We start from the raw sequence: 24,021 nt of genomic DNA, 5'->3' as shown, positions 1-24,021 counted from the left end.
TGAGACTGCTGATCAAAACAAGTTGGAAACAGGTGTGGCTAATATGAGATTACTGGTGAAAACAAGTTGGAACAGGTGTAATTAATATGAAACTACTGATCAAAACAAGTTGGAAGAGGTGTGGCTAACATGAGATTAGTGGTCAAAACAAGTGGGACAGGTGTGGCTAATATGAGATTAGTGGTCAAAACAAGTTGGAATAGGTGTGGCTAATATGAGATTACCGCAAGTCAAAAGTTCACAGTCCATATTCCTATACAACAACAAAAACCAGAAGTTCACAATCGATATTCCAATATAACAACAAGTTCACATTTCTCAAAACAGCTGTGGTATCAGTATTAGCACTTTAATTAAAATAAAGTACAAAACAATGCTTTGACCTTCTTAGGTCATCTTCAAGTTAACTTTTTTACTTCAAGTGGTTTTCTCGTCATTACGAACTTCACACTTCATGAACCCTGGATGCTCTAATAAAACACTGATCAAAGTCCATTACTGGTTAAAACAAGAATAACCCAAGAATTGGCTACAGGTGATACTGATGAACCTTCATCTCCTTCTAATATACCACTTAAAGTGGAAGAAGCTATGGAAAGACAGCGATTGTTTAGCTTTGCAGAAAATTCTATTAATTCTTGTACTGCTTTACATGTAGATTAAAAAACTAAATTAGTTCAGTACTTAAAACAGACCAGGCTATCATCCCAAGAACTACGTAATCACAGTAAAGTAACAGTTATGGTTTAATGCTATTCTGTACCACAGACTGCAAAATATACTTCAAACAGAACTTGGTGTTGCTATCTTAAGCACCTGCTTAATACAGTAGGAAGTCACTGAGCATCTGACAGACATTTGTCCCACCAAACTTTTTAATACATCTCTACAACATTGCCTAACTTTATTTTTAAGTAACTTCTACAGCTTAAATATTGTACTCAACTGGTTTTTGTCAACTTTATAATTTGCTAATGAGTAAAGGAAGTGACACAAAAACTGAAAGTACTGTTTTTACTTCTTTGAATTTTTTTACAATGTTTGGTAAAAAAAAACTTATAGAGGTAGTATCATACACAAGAAACTTGAAAAACAAAAGTACTTTGGGAAAGAGTACCATTTTTAATTGAATAGGCTGCAAAAATCATTTCTTTTTTTCACCTTAACATAAGGCTTAAATGTAATACACAAAGGAAATTTGTTTTGATAGTTGGTTTCAACAAAATGTATCACTACCAAGTAACACATCTACTGCAGACTGTTTGCTAAAACTGTTGTAACAAACAATGTCCTCTAATCCTGCTATTTTAATCTGGTTATATAACAAACAACATTTCTAAAATTATTCCATTAATATGACTGTAACAAACAGTCTCTAAAACTGGTTGTTGTTTTTCACCCTAGCTGTTACAAACAACATCTGTCAAAACTGTTCTACCAATTCGGTTGTAACAAACATTTGTTAAATTGATTCCTTTAATGTAGTTGTTGCTAACTGCTCATAAATACCACTGTAACAAACATATTTTCATAAAATCAATCATGATTAATTTATAACGCAAACAATTATAAAACATTTAAACTAATTGTCAGGACTGCAGTACATTACAATTTGAAATAAAGAAAAAGAAAAAAAGATTTCTAAGTTGCTAGACTTTTTATATTTTAATAAGTTTTACTATCATATATTAACTCTTTAAAAAAAAAGTGTTTAACATGAATATTCCAGGTAGCTTTATTATGTTTTTATGGACAAATCACCCACTAGTTTATAGCTTTACCTGCATACAAGAATTTGTAGGAAATATATTCAAGAATTCTTTACATATTTGCTGCTGATATATTTCAAATGAAATATATTTTTATGAACAGGTAACCAAGTTTGGTAAAAGCTTCCAGGGTGTCCCATAATAGCTCAACAAATGCTCACAAAGGTGGAGCCATACAGTAAAGCACATGGTTCACACACTTCTCAGCTCTCCCCCAACATTGTAAAATGTTACTGTGAAAGGTTTATAGTTCTAGCATTAAACAGAAAGGAGTTCTACCTCAAAAATGACTCTTTACTGTAAATAGGTCATTATTTAGTGTTCCTGGATTATTGCCCAAGCTTCCAACACCATAGCAATGCACATGCAGTAACACCAATAACATTTACCAACAGGATATACAGCTAAAGGAGTTATTCTATACTGGAAGTTGCAATACTATGTTTATTTGGAAGAGATGGGCATTTACAATGCATCAGGGGTGTTTGTCAACAGATTTTTTTTATTAACTCACAAAACATATTTCAAAAGACAACATGAACAACTTATAATGAAAACCTTGACAGTTTCTATAAAATTGTACAATTTATCATTCAAATAAAAAAAAAATTATAATAATAATAGGTTTTTTTCCTACAAAGTCAAAACTGTGTGCATGTCAAAGGTTATCGTGAGTTCAATTTTTTGTGTGTGAGAGTGGAAGAAATAATGTTTCTGATAAAAATGATAAACTCTAGTTTAAAATATCATGCACAAAGAAAAGAAAGATCCTAAAAACAACATTAACTTCTGGATCCTTAGAAATTGTTACTGGTTAAAGTATTACACCTTTTATTTTGTAACTGACCTGGTAACACATCTTGCAAATTCTTTTCTGTTAAATACACGATAGAGCTGACTTCAAGTATTCACACAAACTGATGATTTGAAAAAGAAACCAATATATCAAATAACAGTCCAATTGACTGTACTGTTGAAAACCTAACTATAAGACAAAAATAACTTACTATTATTTATACATATATAAAGTTGAATCAAAGCACAATAAATCAAATCAGAAAATTTATTACCCACGGTATTTGTAATAATTTCTATACATAGATAAATATATTTCCTCATAAATTTTTATCAGCAACAAGTACACCTTTAGTGTGGTTATTCACACAATAGTGAACACAAGAAACAACGATCGGAGAAACTCTGAGAAACCTCAAAAAACATAATATATATAATAGATACACACAATATCATATTACTGAGAATTTTTATTCTACTGATTATCTGCAGTCTAAATTGCTTGATTTGAAAGTTCCAAGAAAGAGTTGTCAGGATTTTACACCAGATGTGACGAATGTTACTTATTTAGAAAGATGTCACCAATTCAGGGAGCCAGGCGACTACGTTTGTGTGTTGGAGAGTCCATGACCACATCGGTAGATGGAGCTCTCTTCCGGGAGTCTGAATGTCTAATAAACTCCTCTGAGATGAAAGCGTTAAGTTCTGTCAAGTTGTTTTGGCTAGAGATGCGACTTCTATGACCCCTGGACTGACCACTGGGAGAAGATCCTGGTGAATGTTGCCTGATGCCAAAATTACTATTACCTACAGCACCACTTATGCCTATGGTGAAAAACAAAATTTAAAGGGCAAAGCAAAAGTTATTTCTACAACTTTGAATATAAAACCAAAACAATGTTTTATCAAATGTATTAATCCAGTAATCTTTTAAAGGCAGTTTTCTAAACTAGACTGCTCATGGGTCTGAGACTATTGTTTATAAGTTCTCCAACAACACACAGAAAAACACAATATGTATTGCATTTAATCCAACTAATTAATCTTGGGTTTTCCTATGTGGTTTATAGAGAAATGCAGAAATCAATTTTTTATTTAGTTCTTTACACAAGGTAGTGTAACAAACAAAACTAATAAATTATTCAACATATGAATCCACCACTAGTGAGTGGTGCAAGAACAAGCAATTTAAAAAAACCTAGTAAATTATTTTTGATTCTCTGATAAATAAGTATTAATTTTATTTGTCTATCATACAAACAACTAACACTGCAGGATATCTAAAATGTTTGTTAGTGGAGTTTTCCTCTTGTACATAACTACTACAATTAAGCTTATGTACACAACCATTAATTTTTCTGTAAGAAAGGAACACTATATCGCCCATAATTCTCCAAACTGAACCATTTCTATCGTATGTAAGCAAAAACAATAAAGGGGAAAGTGTTTAAGAAAAATATGTATATAAAAAAAATCACATGAATTTTGAAACACACATGGAGAAAAAGTGTTAAGGTCAAAATATCATAAAAAAAAATAAAACTAAACTGAAGCAAGTTACGTGGAAAATTTGTACACTAAGATTTTCTTTATAGGAGTACTTAAAAATGAACGTTAGGTACAGGGTATATCAAATATCATTCATCATCTTGAACAAAATACTACAAGTTCAGGAAGTCTTTCATTTTCATTAGTTAAAATTAATTAATGAATACTCAAAGACTTAAATTTGTTTTTTAAGTTGAATATTTCATTAGTTAGGATTAAAAAAATAACGTTAGTAACATATACTGTCATTATCAGACACATTCAGTACTGGTTTCTTTTTTGTTAAGGAACTTTATATACATATATTGCAACATATAACTAATTTTTTTTTCTCGAGTTCTCTCTTTTTTTTTTTTTTATCAAACATTTTAATATTTTTGAACAACTTAAAAAAAACAAACATTATTTTTAACCACTACAAATCCCAACCTTCTTTTGTCATCATCACTAACTGACTGTAAACTCACATGAACTATTACCACTACTACATCTTTTTTCTGGCTTCATTTCCGCTAGTGTGCTAAGTTGTACATGACAGATTTATCTCAATCCATGCACTTACAACTCTCCAGTTCCTATACATACACAAGGTAATTCACGAGGACACGTTTAGCTGTATGGTCCAGTGTGAAACAATTCAATTCTTCTTGTTTTACTGTACTTAATGCTTTATATTTGTGACTACGAAAAGCCTACCACTTGCAACAGATTTAGGTAACTATAGAAAACCCTAATGTCCATGTTAATAACATGTCTACAGCAATCAATGTCAACATATGCTTCCTGCTTTATTTCATTTGTGTCTACTTCTGTATTTTACTAAATAACTTAAAAAAACCAACCAAAAACCCAAAAGAGCCAACTGGGGATATGTTCAACTGCCTTCTTGATTCTATTTAAGACCTTGATCTGTTTCAATTCCTCCAATATATCAAATGCAAGCTTTTCTTACATTACAATAATATGCAGGTTGCTAGATGTGGATTTTTCTTACATTACAACAGTATGCAGTCTGCAAGATGCAAGCTTTTCTTACACTACAACAGTATGCAACAATATGTAGGCTACAAGATGTGGATTTTTCTTCACTAGAAATGATCTAGTATTGCTTGGAAAACAAAACAAACCTGCAAAATGCTTTAATTTAGTATTGATTTCAGTTGCACATAGCCTTAGGTAGTTTATTTCTAATTCTAAAATGTCAGCATGGTTAGTTTAGTATAGAAATTTAACTTGTATAACCCATAGTAACCCCACAATAGCATTCTATGGTTAAAAACAAACTGTGTATCTGGAAATGACAAAACATCACATTTGTGATGCAGTTAGATTAAAAAAGAGCATAACAGCCTACAAGATATTTTTTTAAAATATGAAAAGGAATTTGTTTTGCAATTCTGAAACATTTTTTTTCCCAGCAACAAGCAGGCAACAATAACTCCCTTTCATTTCTTGTACAATAATTAAATTACTGTACTTATAAAAATCAGGAAAACAATGATGAGAACAGGTGATGAAGAAAGCTAGCTTTATGGTGTCATTACTGTTAGCTTTTACTTCCACGAGTTAATTATCTTGCACATCTAGTCAGTCAACATCAAGTTAGTGACAGAATATCACTACAGAGAGCAATCAGAACGTATTACTTAGCCGATATCAAAAAACAGACTTTCCCAGAGAGCAATTTGAATCTTATAAATTGTTATTAATGTTCATGTTCAGTTCTAGATATTTTATTTCTCTAATAACTAAAAAGGATCAGAATTTTCAAACAAAACAGCCAAAAAATTACTAGTGAAGAGAAACAATACTTTTCTTCACACTAAACTGCTTACTTTAATCAGTAAATGAAAACTTACTAGAAAATGCTAAAGCTTCCCGAAATGTTTCCAAGTCTGGTTCTGCAGATGCTATTGTTGATATTTCTGGTTCAACAGGGTTAGATATAGAAAAACGGGAGTGGTGAGAAGGAGACCTCAAGCCTTCTATCGACAGCCTTTGTCTTGGAGATACCCATGACCGTTGGGAAGGAGGCGTTTTTCCCGTCAAGAAGGCAATTAAATCTTCTCGTCTAATATGTCGTTTTCTTTTTTTAGCCCAAGCCAACAAGTCTCTGTTTCTTCTTTGATAACCACACTGGTATCCAAGATCACCAAAACGTTTCTGAGATTCTAGACATTCTATACAAGGAACAAATAGAAAAGATTAAAACTACAATTTAACACTAGTCTTTGATCTCACCAAAATAATTCTTAGCCCATCTTTTGTCTGCCTCAAACCTAACCCAGATTAAATATGGTCATAGATAAGAGCTGTAAATAAAATACTGGAACTTTCTAAACAAAAGTACTGAACTCTCATGCAGAGACATTGATGTTAATTTAACAAGTGATGATAGGTGTACTAAGAGAGATTTAAATGGAATAAAATATTTAGTTTTTATTATTTCATATTAAAAACCAATTATATGAAGGTTTTTAAACCAAAGAATATGACTGTTCTCAATACAGACATCACAGCTCATTTTATTACTAGTATTCAAATGGTCATTAGCTTCCTTCATAGTTGAAAACTTTGTATGTACAAAGTAAGGAGGTAATTAACACATAAGCTGCCAACACAATCCACCATGAAGGTGGGTTTCCTGTGTACCAAACCTTTAGAAAGGTTTTTCAGCTTTCAAATCACTTTTCGTAGTTGTCCTTGTGATGAAGTGAACTCTAACTTGTAATGATGTACAGGTAAAAGCATGAAGCTGCATTACAGATTATGGTACAAGATTTAGTTCTAAAGTTACTTACATTCAGCGTGGTAACCAAAGATCAAATATTGCACTGTAAAAACACCAGTGGTGTACTCATTTCAACAGCTATTAAGAAAGTGGGAATTTCACTTATTATCAAACCATAATATTTCAAGACATTCAGTATGATGCCATAAAACTAACTAAAGCAGTCATAACATCTGAAATACATTCATACTTTTAACATGTGGATAAAGTAAACAATTAAACACCTGTATTAAGATATAAGATTATCAGCCATCCAAACAGAAGAATATTTTGTTCCAATACCAATAGTGATTCAGATAAAAACCAAAAACCCATATTGGTATAGATCATAAGATACAAGGTATGAAATACTTTTTAAACTATGAAACTTCCTTATAGTTTAAGAGATTTGGGGAGCAGAGAGTGAGGTTTTAAACACTGATTCATGAATACTTGTTTGCTAAGAATATACTTTACTAAAATAATGCAAAATTACTACTTAATTTCAAGAAGTTATAGCAGAGTTATTTTATTTTATAAGTGATAAAATCATTACAACTTTTAACTATTTTAACCAGATTCTGCTTTATTTTAATAAATATAAAACTCAGAAGTAATAACTTTAAAATTACAGACATTTAATTTTTTCACCATGAATTTAATGAATCTAATATTAGTCTAAGATGCCAAGTTAGTTCATTACATTCATGTTAATCAACTAATAGTTTAAAAATTCATTATTAAACTACTTTATAGATTTCACCTCAAACAAACACTTAAATGATCTGGCATTCAATACTTAACAGTTGAATTAACCATTCTTCTTCATAATTTAAGTTTCACAAAACTGAGTAAATGAAGTTAACATTTTCCTCAAATAAAAATGTATTTCAGATATATAGATACCACTACTCACAAAAAACTTTGACTTATATTGCCTGGTATTGGCACAAATTTCACTTGCTGCTAGCCTCGATAGTCACACTTATTTCTTCATCTGACATGCAAATGATTATGCTGCAATCTTCCACCAATAGCAGTGCGATCCTATTCCTATCGTAACTGGTGCTCTCTATTCTTGCAGCTGTAAATCACTTTGTGATTGGTCAGATCATACAAAACCACACTGGAAGTGGAGAAAATGGGTAAGAAAAGTTAGCAGAGGTAAATATCTATAGAAAATACATTTTCAGTTCAGGAAAATGTTAAATTCTAATATATCTCACCTCCTTTTTAACAAAAAACTAGAATACCACATTGAATTGGTGGAGAGCCAGTAAGATGATGATATCTTTTAAGGAAGTACTCTGAGAAAAACTGTGGGGTGATAGAAGAAATTAGAAATAAGACACTCATGGAGGAGACTACACCATTTCTGAGGCAGGTATAATTTTTGCCCTTTTGCAATGTGTAACCAAAGAGAATGGACACATGTATGAACCCCAAGAACAAATTACAGAAATAAGATTCCCTGGTGTAGAGTGTTGAGGAAGCAACAAACCATAAATGGGAGTTCAACCTCAAACAACACCAGACAGCATTTGAAATTGCACATAAGGTCCTTTATAGGAAAAGTATCCTCTACCTTTCATTTCAAAAACAAATACCAGTAGGGACAAGGAGCTGTCTCCACATGCACATATCTCCAATACAACCAATACCAGATCCCACATGTGTGGTTTTCTCTGGTCCAAAACCTGGCAGCATTGGTAAGTTTTCATTCAGTCTGAAAAGAGTACTCAGCCTTACATGTGCAAGAATCCATGTCTTTTGTCCAGCTACAAAACACCAGATCCACCTGAAACTGACATCCTATGGATAATAGGAAGACAGACTGCTATTTGGGGTTGCACCTTCAGTCCAAAACTTGGTGGTCAGTCCACAGTAAGAGGAGGGTAACATCCAAACATGTGAGGACTTATGCAGTTGATCCAGCTCCAACTAACACCCAATTCCCAGAAACCACAACTAGCAGATGGTAAGAAGGATGGTATGTCAGCCAGAAAGGCAAACTGCAATATATGATAGGGTGCTACATAGAACACCTTGTGGCATATGGAATTATACTTCAAGTCCATGGTAAGAAGACTGTGACACCATCTACACCAGCAGAATACCACCATTCTACTGTTAAACAGAGTGGCATTGTACACACTTAGAAGTAAAGCCCTCCATGGTCCACCACCCTAGAGGCTAAGAGTTGGTAAGTGGCAAGGACTCCAATACTTCATTAAGTGAAGGGAAAAAAATGTACTTGAGAGTTCAGAGGACCACAGCACTGAAGACAGTGCAAAGAGCAACCTCAATACCCTATTTTGAAAAGCAGAATGATCATGTTGAAAGAATTAACCAATTAACACCTGGCAACATCTGAAAGTGTACAATGGGTCTTTGGAAGGAAGAGGCTCCATGCTACATACATATCAAAGATGTACAGTAATCTTTGTCTTCTTTACTTATGTTAGTTCATGAGTTTACAAATTATGAGGGATACTATATGCAGTCCTGCAGAACACCCCATTTCAATGGTATTCTGCGAGATGACATTGCAACATGGTATGATATTGTACTTCAATGCACAGAGGACACAATGACAGTCAATCAACAAACACAAGTAGTCATCTGGAATTGTATATCAGGTCTTCTAGCATTTTATGTGATCACAGGTCATACAGTGCAGATTTAAGACTAAGTATACCTAGTCAGATAACACTTGCCACAAAGAGGGATCTAAATATGTGATAAAAGCCCCTGCAAAGAAAAATAAAATGGAGTACCTACCACCAACAGATAAACAGTTGCATTACTGGTGATGTTCTCCATAGTAAAATGGAAATTTGCAGCCAGGAACATGATAAGATGATGGAAGTGATGGGTAAAAAAAAACATGAAGGAGACAATAATCAAGAGAAAGGGAAGAAAACTGATAGGTAAATTAACTGACAAATTCAAACTGGAAGGGTAGTGTAAAAAATGTTGCACAGGAAATGAGGATTTCACAGAAGAACAAATGGACAAAGGAACTATGAAAGGAAGTAGTATGGGTCATATACCATTGAAGAGCCCTGACTGGGTACAGCAGGAAAGCAGGACTGGAACATAAAGGTGCAAAAAAGAGAAGCACCCTCACAAGCAGCTGAAACCTTGAGCATACAGTATGATCAGGAACAGGGATTTCAAGGAAAGGCAATTTAAAGAACACACATACAAAAGGTCTAATGGAGGACAGGAAAAAACATGGAAGACCACAAAGAGATGGTAATCAGAAAAGAAAGTAGGGTAAAGAGGATGGGTAGAAGGGAAGGAACAATAAAATATAAAACTTACAACCAGAAAGCAAAAGCAAAGTCAGGAAACTGAAAAGTGGCAGATAACATCACCCTAGAGCTCACAAAAGAGCAGTATGCAAGGAACCACAGAGTGGGAAGGACTACAGCTCCTTATAACAGTCAAAACTCAGTATAGGTACCATGTAAGTAGGTTAACCAATATGAAGAAAAGTAAGCAATAAAATCTGTAACTTCAGGTGAGAGACTGAAGAAAGCTACATGCAAATATGAAGTGCAGGTACAGATTGATGAAGTATGCCTGAGTGTGGTTGACAGAGAAGCATCAAATATAAAGGGAGGTGACACCAAAAACTGGTACAGCAGTGGAAATTGTGCGAGTCGATCAATACATAATCAGCAGCAGAATACTACACGGAGTGGTCTGAAGTATGGCAAGGACATGCAGGACAAAATGAATTGAAAGATATGCTTATAGGCACCAACTCAACTAATCCTAATCCAGGGCATCTAGGACACCCCACAGGGAAAATATTATTTGTATGGGATAACTAACCTAAAACCAGATTCAGGGTACCCAGATTATGACATGTCAACAAAGTGATGGAATGGTATTGGGCTCAACACAGAAGATCCAAAGGGAGAAAACAGAGGTCTGTCAAGTGAGTGCCACTTGCCCACTGAACCATCCAAATCTGACCCCTAGGTGCCTGCAGAAAATGAAGGATAGCCCAATGAACAGCAAAAAGTTCTAAGATTGAGAAGACTAAAAAGATACTATAACTCACAAACCTCCTAAATGTTAGAATAGGGGTTGTGTCACACTTTATTGGTGGAGGGTTGATGCATAATTTGCATGTTAGTAAGCACAAATAAGTGGAAGTTAATGGCAAGTACAAATTTGCACCTACAGAAGGCAGTATAAGTCAAGAAAACCTTCTGAAGTGGAGGATAGATATTATATCAGAAATATCATGTCTAAATTTCAAATGATGATACGTTTGACATCTTATTTTAATAAAGCATAAAAGAAACAGACTTTGTAACAGATGTTATGAAACATAGCAAACTGAACCACTGTTTCTATTGCAGGTTACTTAGACTCCAACAAGAAGAGTGTGTTTTCTTATAGCAAAGCCACATCGGGTTATCAGCTGATTTTAGGGTTGCAAATCCGTAGACTTACTGCTGCACTAGCAGGGCATGCCAACAAGAAGAACCATAACAAGTGATAAAATGTACCTGTAGCAGTTTCTCAGGCACCATTTTATTGGAATCATATTGCATGACCTTAAAATTTCACAAACACTAAAAGGATATTTACTGGGAATCCTAATGGTTTTTTTGTTGTATTTTACTGGTTTGTTACAGGTTAGGGAGAAGGTGAGTTGGTCCTTAGCATTGAAAAGATTGAAAATTACCAGCAATACAGCAATAATGAACCATAATTTGTATTGGAGGTTATCTATAGTACAGTAATAATGAACCATAATTTGTATTGGAGGTTATCTACAGTACAGAGATAATGAACCATAATTTGTATTGGAGGTTATCTACAGTACAGAGATAATGAACCATAATTTGTATTGGAGGTTATCTACAGTACAGCAATAAGAACTATAATTGGAGGTTATTTGAAAATTACCAGCAATACAGCAATAATAAACCATAATTTGTATTGGAGGTTATCTATAGTACAGTAATAATGAACCATAATTTGTATTGGAGGTTATCTACAGTACAGAGATAATGAACCATAATTTGTATTGGAGGTTATCTACAGTACAGAGATAATGAACCATAATTTGTATTGGAGGTTATCTACAGTACAGCAATAAGAACTATAATTCTTATTTGAAAATTACCAGCAATACAGCAATAATGAACCATAATTTGTATTGGAGGTTATCTATAGTACAGTAATAATGAACCATAATTTGTATTGGAGGTTATCTACAGTACAGAGATAATGAACCATAATTTGTATTGGAGGTTATCTACAGTACAGCAATAAGAACTATAATTCTTATTTGAGGTTATCTAAAGCACAGAAATAATGAATCACAATTTGTTTTGGAGGTTATTTACAGTACAGCAATAAGAACTATAATTCTTATTTGAGGTTATCTAAAGTACAGAAATAATGAACCACAATTGGTTTTGGAGGTTATTTACAGTACAGCAATAACCACCATAATTTATGTTGAATGTTATCTATAGTACAGCAGTAACAAACTACAATTTTTCTTGGAGGGTCTCTTCAGTATAGCAATAATGAACCATAATTTGCATTGGAGGTTATCTACAGTACAGCAATAAGAACCATAATTGATATTTGAGGTTATCTAAAGTACAGAAATAATGAACCATAATTTGTTTTGGAAGTTATCTACAGTAAAGCAATAAAGAACCATGATTCGTATTTGAAGTTATCTACAGTAAAGCAATAAAGAACCATGATTCGTATTTGAGGTTATCTACAGTAAAGCAATAAAGAACCATGATTCGTATTTGAGGTTATCTACAGTAAAGCAATAAAGAACCATGATTCGTATTTGAGGTTATCTAGAGTAAAGCAATAAAGAACCATGATTTGTATTTGAAGTTATCTACAGTAAAGCAATAAAGAACCATGATTCGTATTTGAAGTTATCTACAGTAAAGCAATAAAGAACCATGATTCGTATTTGAGGTTATCTACAGTAAAGCAATAAAGAACCATGATTCGTATTTGAGGTTATCTACAGTAAAGCAATAAAGAACCATGATTCATATTTGAGGTTATCTACAGTACAGCAATAAAGAAACATGATTCGTATTTGAGGTTATCTACAGTACAGCAATAAAGAACCATGATTTGTATTGGAGGTTATCTGTAGTACAGAAATAATGAACCATAATTTGTATTGGAGGTTATTTATCTATAGTACAGAAATATAATGAACCATAATTTGTATTGGAGGTTATTTATCTATAGTACAGAAATAATGAACCATAATTTGTATTGGAGGTTATTTATCTATAGTACAGAAATAATGAACCATAATTTGTATTGGAGGTTATTTATCTATAGTACAGAAATATAATGAACCATAATTTGTATTGGAGGTTATTTATCTATAGTACATAAATAATGAACCATAATTTGTTTTGGAGGTTATCTACAGTACAGCAATAACCACCATAATTCATATTTGAGGTTATCTACAGTACAGCAATAAGAACCATAATTCATATTTGAGATTATCTACAGTACAGCAATAAGAACCATGATTCGTATTTGAGGTTACCTACAGTACAGCAATAACCATCATAATTTATGTTAAATGTTATCTATAGTACAGCAGTAACAAACCACAATTTTTGTTGGAGGTTCTCTTCAGTATAGCAATAATGAACCATATATTACATTGGAGGTTATCTTCAGCACAGAAAGAACCATAATATGTATTAGAGGTTATCTACAGTACAGCAATAACTAACCATAATCTGTATTGGAGGTTATCTATAGTACAGAAATATTTAACGATAATTTGTTTTGGAGGTTATCTATAGTACAGAAATAATGAACCATGTGTTTTGGAGGTTATCTACAGTACAGCAATAAGAACTATAATTCTTATTTGAGGTTATCTAAAGTACAGAAATAATGAACCATAATTTGTTTTGGAGGTTATCTACAGTACAGCAATAACCACCATAATTTATGTTGAATGTTATCTATAGTACAGCAGTAACGAACCACAATTTTTGTTGGAGGTTCTCTTCAGTATAGCAATAATGAACCATAATTTGTTTTGGAGGTTATCTACAGTACAGCAATAAAAAACCATGATTTGTATTTGAAGTTATCTACAGTAAAGCAATAAAGAACCATGATTTGTATTTGAGGTTATCTACAGTAAAGCAATAAAGAACCATGATTCGTATTTGAAATTATCTACAGTAAAGCAATAAAGAACCATGATTCGTATTTGAGGTTATCTATAGTAAAGCAATAAAGAACCATGATTCCTATTTGAGGTTATCTACAGTACAGCAATAAAGAACCATGATTCCTATTTGAGGTTATCTACAGTACAGCAATAAGAACCATAATTCATATTTGAGGTTATCTAAAGTACAGAAATAATGAACAATAATTTGTTTTGGAGGTTATCTACAGTACAGCAGTAACGAACCACAATTTTTGTTGGAGGTTCTCTTCAGTATAGCAATAATGAACCATATTTTGCATTGGAGGTTATCTTCAGCACAGAAAGAACCATAATATGTATTAGAGGTTATCTACAGTACAGCAATAACTAACCATAATCTGTATTGAAGGTTATCTATAGTACAGAAATAATGAACCATGTGTTTTGGAGGTTATCTACAGTACAGCAATAAGAACTATAATTCTTATTTGAGGTTATCTAAAGTACAGAAATAATGAACCATAATTTGTTTTGGAGGTTATCTACAGTACAGCAATAACCACCATAATTTATGTTGAATGTTATCTATAGTACAGCAGTAACGAACCACAATTTTTGTTGGAGGTTCTCTTCAGTATAGCAATAATGAACCATAATTTGTGTTGGAGGTTATCTTCAACACAGAAATAAAGAAACATAATATGTATTAGAGGTTATCTGCAGTACAGCAATAACTAACCATAATTTGTGTTGGAGGTTATCTACAGTACAGCAATAACTAACCATAATCTGTATTAGAGGTTATCTATAGTACAGAAATAATGAACCATAATTTGTTTTGGAGGCTATCTACAGTACAGCAATAATGAACCATAATTTGTATTAAAGGTTATCTTCAGTACAGGAATAAAGAACCATAATTTGTATTAAAGGTTATCTTCAGTACAGGAATAAAGAACCATAATTTGTATTAAAGGTTATCTTCAGTACAGGAATAAAGAACCATAATTTGTATTAAAGGTTATCTTCAGTACAGGAATAAAGAACCATAATTTGTGTTGGAGGTTATCTACATTAGAGCAACAACTAACCATAATTTGTGTTGGAGGTTATCTACAGTACAGCAACAACTAACCATAATTTATGTTGGAGGTTATCTACAGTACAGCAATAAGAACCATAATTCATATTTGAGGTGATCTGGAAAAAGAGATAAAAAAGTTTCATTGTGAAAGTTACCTACAATACTGACTGAAATAACATATTTATTACATTTAGCTTACTTAACCAGTTGGTTTACAATACTTTTTCCATAGAAACCCAACATACCTTTATATAAATTTGTTACACTACCAGCAGCATTCTGAAAAGGCACCCACAAAGTTACACCATGTTGACGATCTGAAAAACATTAGATCAACTTGTTATTCTTCCAGTTTAAATTTATACACAAAACATGTCTATAACAAATAAAATCAAAGTTTTATAACTTAAGGGTTGTTTTTATTCCTTCAGGACAGTCTCAGTTGATTAGATGAAGAAGCTATAACATGATTAACGAACCATCCAGTTAATGAAACTTATTTCACATGCACAAAACCTATAATGCAATGCTGCATTACATGTAAATTGACACTTAGAAGTTACCATCTCACTGTTAGAAGGTAACAAAAATCTTGAGATACAATACTGTGGTAAATACAATACAAATAACAAAGAAAAAAAAACGAAAAAAAGCATAAAAAAACATAATATCACAAATAATCAGACTAACCACTGTATCTTCATTGCATTAAACTTAATAATACCACATAATCCAAAAATAACTCTCTTATGTACGTCCTACATCTCAGCTAATGAAGCTATAATTTCATCACTAGAGACACTTTAAAGGTAACAAATTAGAAATTACACTATATACTAAAATGGTTCTATTCTTATGGAACCAACAACATTTGCCACATTACTTATTATTGCATAATTTATAATGTTCAAACTGGTGTAATGTTTACAAAAAATTATTCAGTAAAGCCACTGAATATGTGACCCTTGAGTAAACCAGATTATGAAAGCCTTAAGAGTTTACAATTGAAACACACGTCAACAAGTATTAGCCATACTGAATAAGTTATATGCCTAACCGATAAACACTTGAAGCACCAACAATCATATCTACTATGAGTATTATTTTCATTCCTGTTGGAGCCAATTCACCAAAATGAAAAATAGTTTCTGTATGCAACCTATGCCACATCACAACAGTTAACCAGTCCTTGCAGTTACCATGTGGACAGAGCCAACCCTAGAATACAGAAGGCCCAGGTGCAAGAATTAATAGTGAGTCCAATGCTATAATGTACACACATTTATATATATATTTTATTGTATATATCAATTTCATGTACACTGTAGCATAGACATGCACATACAATACACAAAACAGAGAGGCAGATTAGAGACAAAACAATATAATCATGCATGATGCATCTGAAACTCAGTTTTAGTAACTATCTACCCAGTTCTCCAACACAAAGAAATGGAAGCAGGTGCAATAATAACAATGAAAATGCACATACTCAGAAAACTATAGTTCAAGTGAATGTAAATCATCTTGCACTATCACCAGTCCACTCTTCTACAATATCTTGCTTCCTCTCTCCCAGTTGGCTAGACAGCCAAGGAACTGAGACGAACTGGACTCATTGTTGATCACAAATATGATTTTATTAATTCCAGTTTACTGAAAATATGTTCAGTACCAACTGCTGTGACTAGCATAGTTAGGGAAGCTTGGAGAGCTACAACATTTGGAAAACCTGTATCATATCTGCAATTAACCAAGAACCTTAATAACTTTATGGTTTGCATTCCAGTATAGTTATTTTCTTTCAGAATAATTTGGGATACAAGGAATTTCATAATACTGTCTTTTAGATAAAAAAATTAGGGTTGTCACCAACTTTCTCAACACCTTTTTTTTGCTTCATGTAGTGTAGAGTTGAATGTGATTTATCTCAATTTTTCTAACAACATTTATCAAAGCTTTTGCAGACTCCAAAGTTGCTTCCCAACTTTGCAAACCTGCCCTTCAAATTGATGGCATTATCATAAACCTGACCATGATGTGACTTGATTCCTGTATTTCTCTTAGTGTGAGAAGTGTGTATTATTTTCTCCAAGTACTCCTCTTTCTCTATTTTACTCACTGCTCTTCCAATAAGTATGAAATTTAACATAATTACCCACTATGAAATTTTAATTGCTCAGACAAACCATAATTTTTATAACCTTCAATCTTGTTGCATTACTAAGCAATCAAATAGAAAATTAAACATCTATCACATTCTCTTTTTGAGAATTTGTTAATATTTCTGTCTTACGTTTAATACTAACAGAAATGCAATGTTTTTATCTATGAAATTAAGTATTATGTTGTTTTCTGAACAAAGAATTAATGGGAAAGGTAACATGAAAAAAAACTCTATATATTTAAAGACATATTTGTTTTTAGTGAAAGATTTATAATGTTCACTGGAAGTTTGCAAAATTTCAGAAAGTTACAATAAAAGTATGAAAACTATCAATACTTTAAATAAGTGCAAAGAGCTCACATGATCAGTTAACTTGTCTGAGCTCATGAATAAGACAGATAGTGACAAGTAAGATAAACTGAACAGGATCCCATTTGATTGGAATTTGGAACTCCTTCAACTGGGGACTGAAGCACCTTGCACCTCCTCGAAGAGCTGGCCCTACACGTGTAAATTACGACCTACCTTACGAAATACATTATCTTTGGGTAAACCCTTCATCTCACTTAACAGTCAACCAATACCTACATTGTAGCATGCCTACTGGGGCTGCAGCCCTGGTCCAGGGCTCATAAAATGTCCATTATAAAAAGACATGTGTTAGAGAGAAAATGAAAGAGAAGAATGTATGTGATGTCAGTAGGCCTATCATGTGACGTAGGTTGCAGAGATATGATTGGCTTGCCTCTGAATAGTGTGACTAAGTGTAGCACCACTCTGAGCTTGCATATTTGCATACAAAGTGCAATGCAAATGTGCTAAGCCTAAGTGAGGATAGACCTAGTCATGCTAATTAAATAATAAGCCTTGGCCAATCAAAGTCTCTTCACTCTACATATTCATGGTACTGCCAACCAGGCTTCTCTCCTGTAGCTTGCACCTGACACTCCTTTTCTTATTGTATGATGAAACATTAGGTATAGAACATGACCAGGTCTAAGCCACTAGGTTAGATTGACAATATCTATCTTTTGATTCTTCCTTTTTTAGATTGTATTCATAAAAATAATCACTAATGATACGTGACAATTTGTTATAACTATTAGGTAAGCTCATTCTGACATTTCTCTTCTTATCACACACACAAGTATGCTTATACATCCTGTGATGGATTTTACTATTATATATCCATTTTAATATTGATGTTTAAGTCCAATTTACATTTACAAATGCACATAACTTATACTGTTAAATCTGTATTGTTCATTGTTCAAAGTTTATTGGTTGAAAAATTTGGTGTATGATTGGCAAGGACAGAATAATACAGAGCTAGCTAGCTTCCAGTTAAGTTTATTGTATTTGCTTCAACTCAAAATTAATTTTCTCATCAAACAGAGGCCTCAATATTATTTGTAAATTTGTAAAACCTCTCTTTAAAGATCATCATTTGTGATAACTGTTGTTGTAAATTATATTTTTATTGTATATTAAAATATATTTTTATTAAAAAAAATTGTGTATCAATCTTGTTGAGAAGCATCATAAATTGGTTACATAGAGATTTATTTAATATCCAAGCCTAAATTACAATACATAACAGTGTACTTACTACTGATTAAGTGTCCATTTTATTTTTCTATATAGATGTGCATGCACGAGAATGGTTGGGAAAAAAAGTTAAAGAAAGAAGAAAATTAGTAGCTTAAACTAGTAAACCAACATGTTTGTGGACTTCATCTTCTGGGACAGAAACCCTTGCCAGCCAAGAAAGTGGAAATAACAATGTAGAGAATAAATCTCTATTGCTGATGTCTTTTATTAGAAAGTGCTGAAAACATAACCACCAAACAATATCATGAAAACATTTATGTAGACACAACAACCCTCGATGGTGATGACTGTCAGTATCACCAGTTTGAGTGAATCTCTCTACGAACACAAAGAAATCAATTGTTACACTTTCAATGTCAATACATTTTTTTACATTCAAGATTGTTACATAAATACAAATTTTTTTTCTCTCTGTGTTTTGGAGATTACCTCTTTTAAGTACATGAATGCAGGTTTCAGTGCACTGACAAAATCAATTCTGCATATCAAGTATAAACATCAATGTTCAAAGGCTTTATCACAAGCAATTGAATTCAGAAAGGGTTAGAAGAAACTGGTCTTGATATTCATTGTTGAAGGGGAATGTCTTCTGCATTGTCTGCAAATTGTTTATAACAGCAATAGAAGCTTTTTAACTAGCAACAACTAGTTACTCTGACTGGAAACATAATGCAAGGAACTTCAGTCAGCAAGAAACAGGCTTACTGCATCAGAGTTGTGTCACTACATTTGATATTATTAAAACCAAAACCTGACAAATTGACAATACTTCAACAGAGCAGATGGAATCAGAAAAAAAAATAGTGGCATAAAATTCTAGTGCACATTCTGTCAGTCATAAAGTTTCTCTCATTCAAAGAAAGTAATGAAGTACTTGGTTCAGTGTATAATGGCAATTACTAAGCAATACTGGAGCTATAGGCTGAGTATAAATCTCTTGTTTAGCAGATTCAAAAATGCATGTTTCATACTTATCCCTACCTGTGTGTGATGAATTCAAAGAAATCCTACACAAAGGGGTTCTCACCACTATTACCCAGGAAAACAAAACCTCCCAAGTACTGCTCAGTTTCTGTTTATTTGATTCCAGACGTATCCCACATGGTTTAACTAACAATCCTTAAATATATTCTAGATAATGGACCTGTAGAGGTTTACGACATCCTTACCAATAATGAATCACATAGGAGCAGAACTTGCTAAGTTATCAACTTCCTTAATGAGAATAATATAGGAATTCAAGATTACCATGGACAGTCTTATGACAGTGGATTCAACATAAGGGGCAAATATGTTGTTTTACAAGCCTTGATGAAACAGAAACCCCTAGCAAGCTACGTTCCCTGCTGTACACATTCATTATATTTGATTAGACAACAGAATGTGGACTGCCACAATGATGCCTGTTTATTCTTTGCCTTTTTTCAGAAGCTTTATGTGTGTTTCTTAGCTTTAACATACCATGTGTAAGCATCTACACAATGTGCTCGTAAAATTAGGGTTCCCAACAATACAGAGGCTTTCAAGTGCAAGAGAGATCACTCTTTCAGATTCAATGCAAACCTTACAAATGGGGTATAAAATAATAACACAAGTCCATGCTTCCTTATAATGATGACTCTGAAATGCTTCAAATATACTTATGGACAATAAGTCTTACACTACAATTGGAATATTATAAGCAGGTATAATAAAGGAATCATAGGGCACTATCATGGGGAGGTTTCACAAAACAAATAATTGATTACAAAACTCCCAAACAGACGTCAATAGTTTCTCATCTGCTAAAATCTCTCAAGACATTCATGCAGTAATTACAAGGTTCATTTCATAAATATGAGGAAAAGGGTAAACAACTATCAGAATGTGACACACAAAAGGTTGAATGATCAAGGAAAATTAATATGCAGAGGACAGTGATTTTTTACCCTCTACTTAGTATAAAGTTCAGAATGTTTTAAAAATAACTGAAAAACTGTCACCTACAATAAAATAGTATCATATGAAATTTCAGTTGCAAATTTTAGTTTCTATGAAACCTAAAAATCCATGAATGCATACATAGGACCTTCACAATAGCACCAAAAAGTTGATTAGTATATATTATACAGACTCACTCACTCCAAAAACTGCAACTTCACATTATATCAAAACATAACTTGAGATAAATAAAAACACATTCTCAATGATAAATTGTTTCTCTGATACTTTGAACTTACCCAGTCTTTAAAATAAGTGTAAGTGAACACAGAATTATTATGAAATATACAGTATTTTTATGAAGCTTATTTAATGATCTCTATAACAGCTTGGACTTAATCATATAAATTAATAAGGCACTGATCAATTTTTAATCATCTATTCAGTTTTGTAATTTTACTGTTTTATAATGTTCCTAACTATTTTGTTTCATATTTGTAACATATCAAAAAATAATGGTTCACTTCTTATGCATTAATATGCTTCTTTTAAACAATATAGGCAAGGAAAAGAAGCATATGATAATATAATGAAATTTGATATCCAGGCCCAAAAAAAGTGAAAAGCAATTGTCAAGAGTTTCATGATTAAAAATAAATATTAAAAGTGCAGTGATATCAAATTTGTCTATAAAGCAGTTAGATATGGCTATCATTACTATGTGTAAAAGATATATTTCTCTGGACTAGTGATGTGAGGCAATTTGTCATCTATCTAGACATGTGTAAATTAATATTTTTTGTTAAATATTTTCACAATGTGTGTGTGAGTTTTCCTTACAGCAAAGCCACATTGTGCTTTCTGCTGAGTCCACTGAGGGGAATCAAACCCCTGATTTTAGCATTGTAAATCTGTAGACTTACAGCTGTAGTAGCAGAGTACAAATATTTTCACAAATGACTTAAATATTTTCAGCCCTCAGAACATGTAATTTGACAAAATTGTTTTCTTTCCTAAAATAAATTCTAACAGTATAGTTTTTTTTGAGCTGATGAATAAATACATTTTATTCTCTCTTACTTACACTGAACCTATAAGTAATAATGCACTTATAATTCTGCCTTGTTTATCAGCAATTAGAGAACAAATTTACAAGTTATTTTCATATGATAAAAAAATGAAAGAATGCATTAACCCTGGACACAAGGCTTAACTACATTTAAATTCTTTAAATAAGGTGCTCAAATTTTAGATTACTAGAACATAAATTATGAACAATGACGAATTGCGTGAACATCACTTCTGCATTTATGGTTTCATATTCTGAATTCTTATTCATAAATGTCATTATCTGCATCGTAATTTGTCTTTGCCTCAGCTGATGAGATGCCGATTTTGTATGTTTGGAATAATCGTTTATCCTGCCATGAGCCACAGAAAAATCGATGTGATAAACTGTACAAATGCATGACTGTCACTGACTTTTGATGCAATGACCTGATACTTTGGACTATACTCTTTCCTAAATTTTTGATTCACAGTTTTAGTCCTTTTAGATTGGCCAGAAACAAGACAATCTGGTGAACAAGGCCTCTTTTTTTCCATCTTGTGAGTGATTGCATTGGTGTTTCTATGCTGCTTAGAAAACGAGAAATAGCCATCTATGCGAGCGCTGATTTACTGAAAAGCACTGATGACGTAACTATGGATTCCCCCACGTACCCAGTATGGAGAAGCACCGCATCAAACTATTGGTAGACGTTGGAGATACAAATATTTTTTATTATTTCAAGCACAAACATGATTATTGAAAGTAGCCATTTGGACTATGTTTTTTATTTATTATCAAAATTTATTTGTATCTCACTAGAAATTGTCTTTTCACCCTTTTCAAGCCCTGGGGGAACAATTTATCACTTTATTGTTTAGGCCTATATAATAATTTGGGAGTTGTAACAAGTCGTAATATTTGTCTGTGTGAGCGTATAGTCGTAATCTATACACCAAAATTGTAATGATCAAGCTCAAATCATAATGGTTGGCATCTCTGTAAAAGGTTTCCAGATATTCAAGACTTCACATTTAACATCACTATTAACCTCATTAAATTGCTTATTTAGGGTTTGAAAAACAATAAATAATTTTATTTTATTTCAACATTTATTAGTGAAAACCAATAATAAACTGTGTTTCAAGTATACTGATGCAACAATAGCTCACTAAGTATATATACTTACATTTGAAGATGGATTGTTTTGTTGATTTGTTTGAGTGGTATTTTACCTTGAGATAACAAAATCCTGAGTATAGTCACATGGATTCATAAAATTACTAGGTGCTCAATAGTGACCCTTCAAGTGGCTGCATAACAATCAATCATGTGCAGTACACCTCATTACTTCACTCGTGCACACCCTTGGTAACAGTGGAGAGTCTCATCATGTTGACAGACTTAATGACCTTGTTAATTAATACCCTTACACCTCAAATAACAACTTTGTACCACTGCAAAGTGGCCTAATGATCCAACAGGGTTGATGGTGTAAAAACCCCCCCAAAAAAAAAACAACAACAACAAACAAACTACAAAATCTGGCCGTACACATTACCTTGATGCTGTTGCAAATGAAAAATTCCTTCTGCCCATGGACTGAAAAAATTAAGAGCACAGTTATACTTAATACACTTGTTTTTGGCATTAGTATAGCTTGCTCTGTAACTCCTTGTATGTCAATATAAAACAAGTTAATAAAGACAATGGCAGCTAAACAAACTAGTCAACCTGAGACTGACTTCAGTTCTGAGAAACAAGCCCCTTAAATGATTGGAAAAACTACTTTGCAGTTAAAAACATTTATCCAGATGAGCATAATTTTTGGGTCATTGTCTGATGACCATAAAAACAACTACTGAGTTCTGTTAACAAGATATGAAGGTGTTAAATGTTTGAAAAGCCAGAAGAATTGTTAGCAGTCCAAAATTTAGGGATAGTTCTGACATTTATTGATTTGTTTTTTGCCAACAATCTTGTTCATGAAAGTAAAATTGTTTTTAAGTTCACAGAGAGAAGACAGAGTTAATTATAAAAATAAGGCCTTTTTAAATACACAGTTAACAAAATGAACAACATTACTTAAAAACTTTAAAGCTAGC

General features: G+C 32.7%; 1 protein-coding gene across 4 annotated transcripts in view; it reads right to left on the bottom strand.

Moving 5' to 3' along the window:
* Window positions 1-1,000: 1,000 nt before the first annotated feature.
* Window positions 1,001-24,021, bottom strand: part of LOC143237986 (HUWE1-associated protein modifying stress responses) — a 33,700-nt gene continuing 10,679 nt past the window's right edge. For all 4 annotated transcript variants that reach the window (XM_076477825.1, XM_076477822.1, XM_076477826.1 and 1 more), the window contains exons 3-5: window positions 15,416-15,487; window positions 5,972-6,292; window positions 1,001-3,389 (exon numbers count right to left, since the gene is read on the bottom strand). In XM_076477825.1, the coding sequence (XP_076333940.1) occupies window positions 3,151-3,389; window positions 5,972-6,292; window positions 15,416-15,487 (632 nt within the window). In that variant the 3' untranslated portion in view covers window positions 1,001-3,150. The remainder of the gene's footprint in view (window positions 3,390-5,971; window positions 6,293-15,415; window positions 15,488-24,021) is intronic.

Source organism: Tachypleus tridentatus, chromosome 13 (genome assembly GCF_004210375.1).
Source record: "Tachypleus tridentatus isolate NWPU-2018 chromosome 13, ASM421037v1, whole genome shotgun sequence".
In the NCBI taxonomy this organism is placed as follows: domain Eukaryota; kingdom Metazoa; phylum Arthropoda; class Merostomata; order Xiphosura; family Limulidae; genus Tachypleus; species Tachypleus tridentatus.
This window is presented reverse-complemented; position numbering and strand designations above follow the sequence as displayed.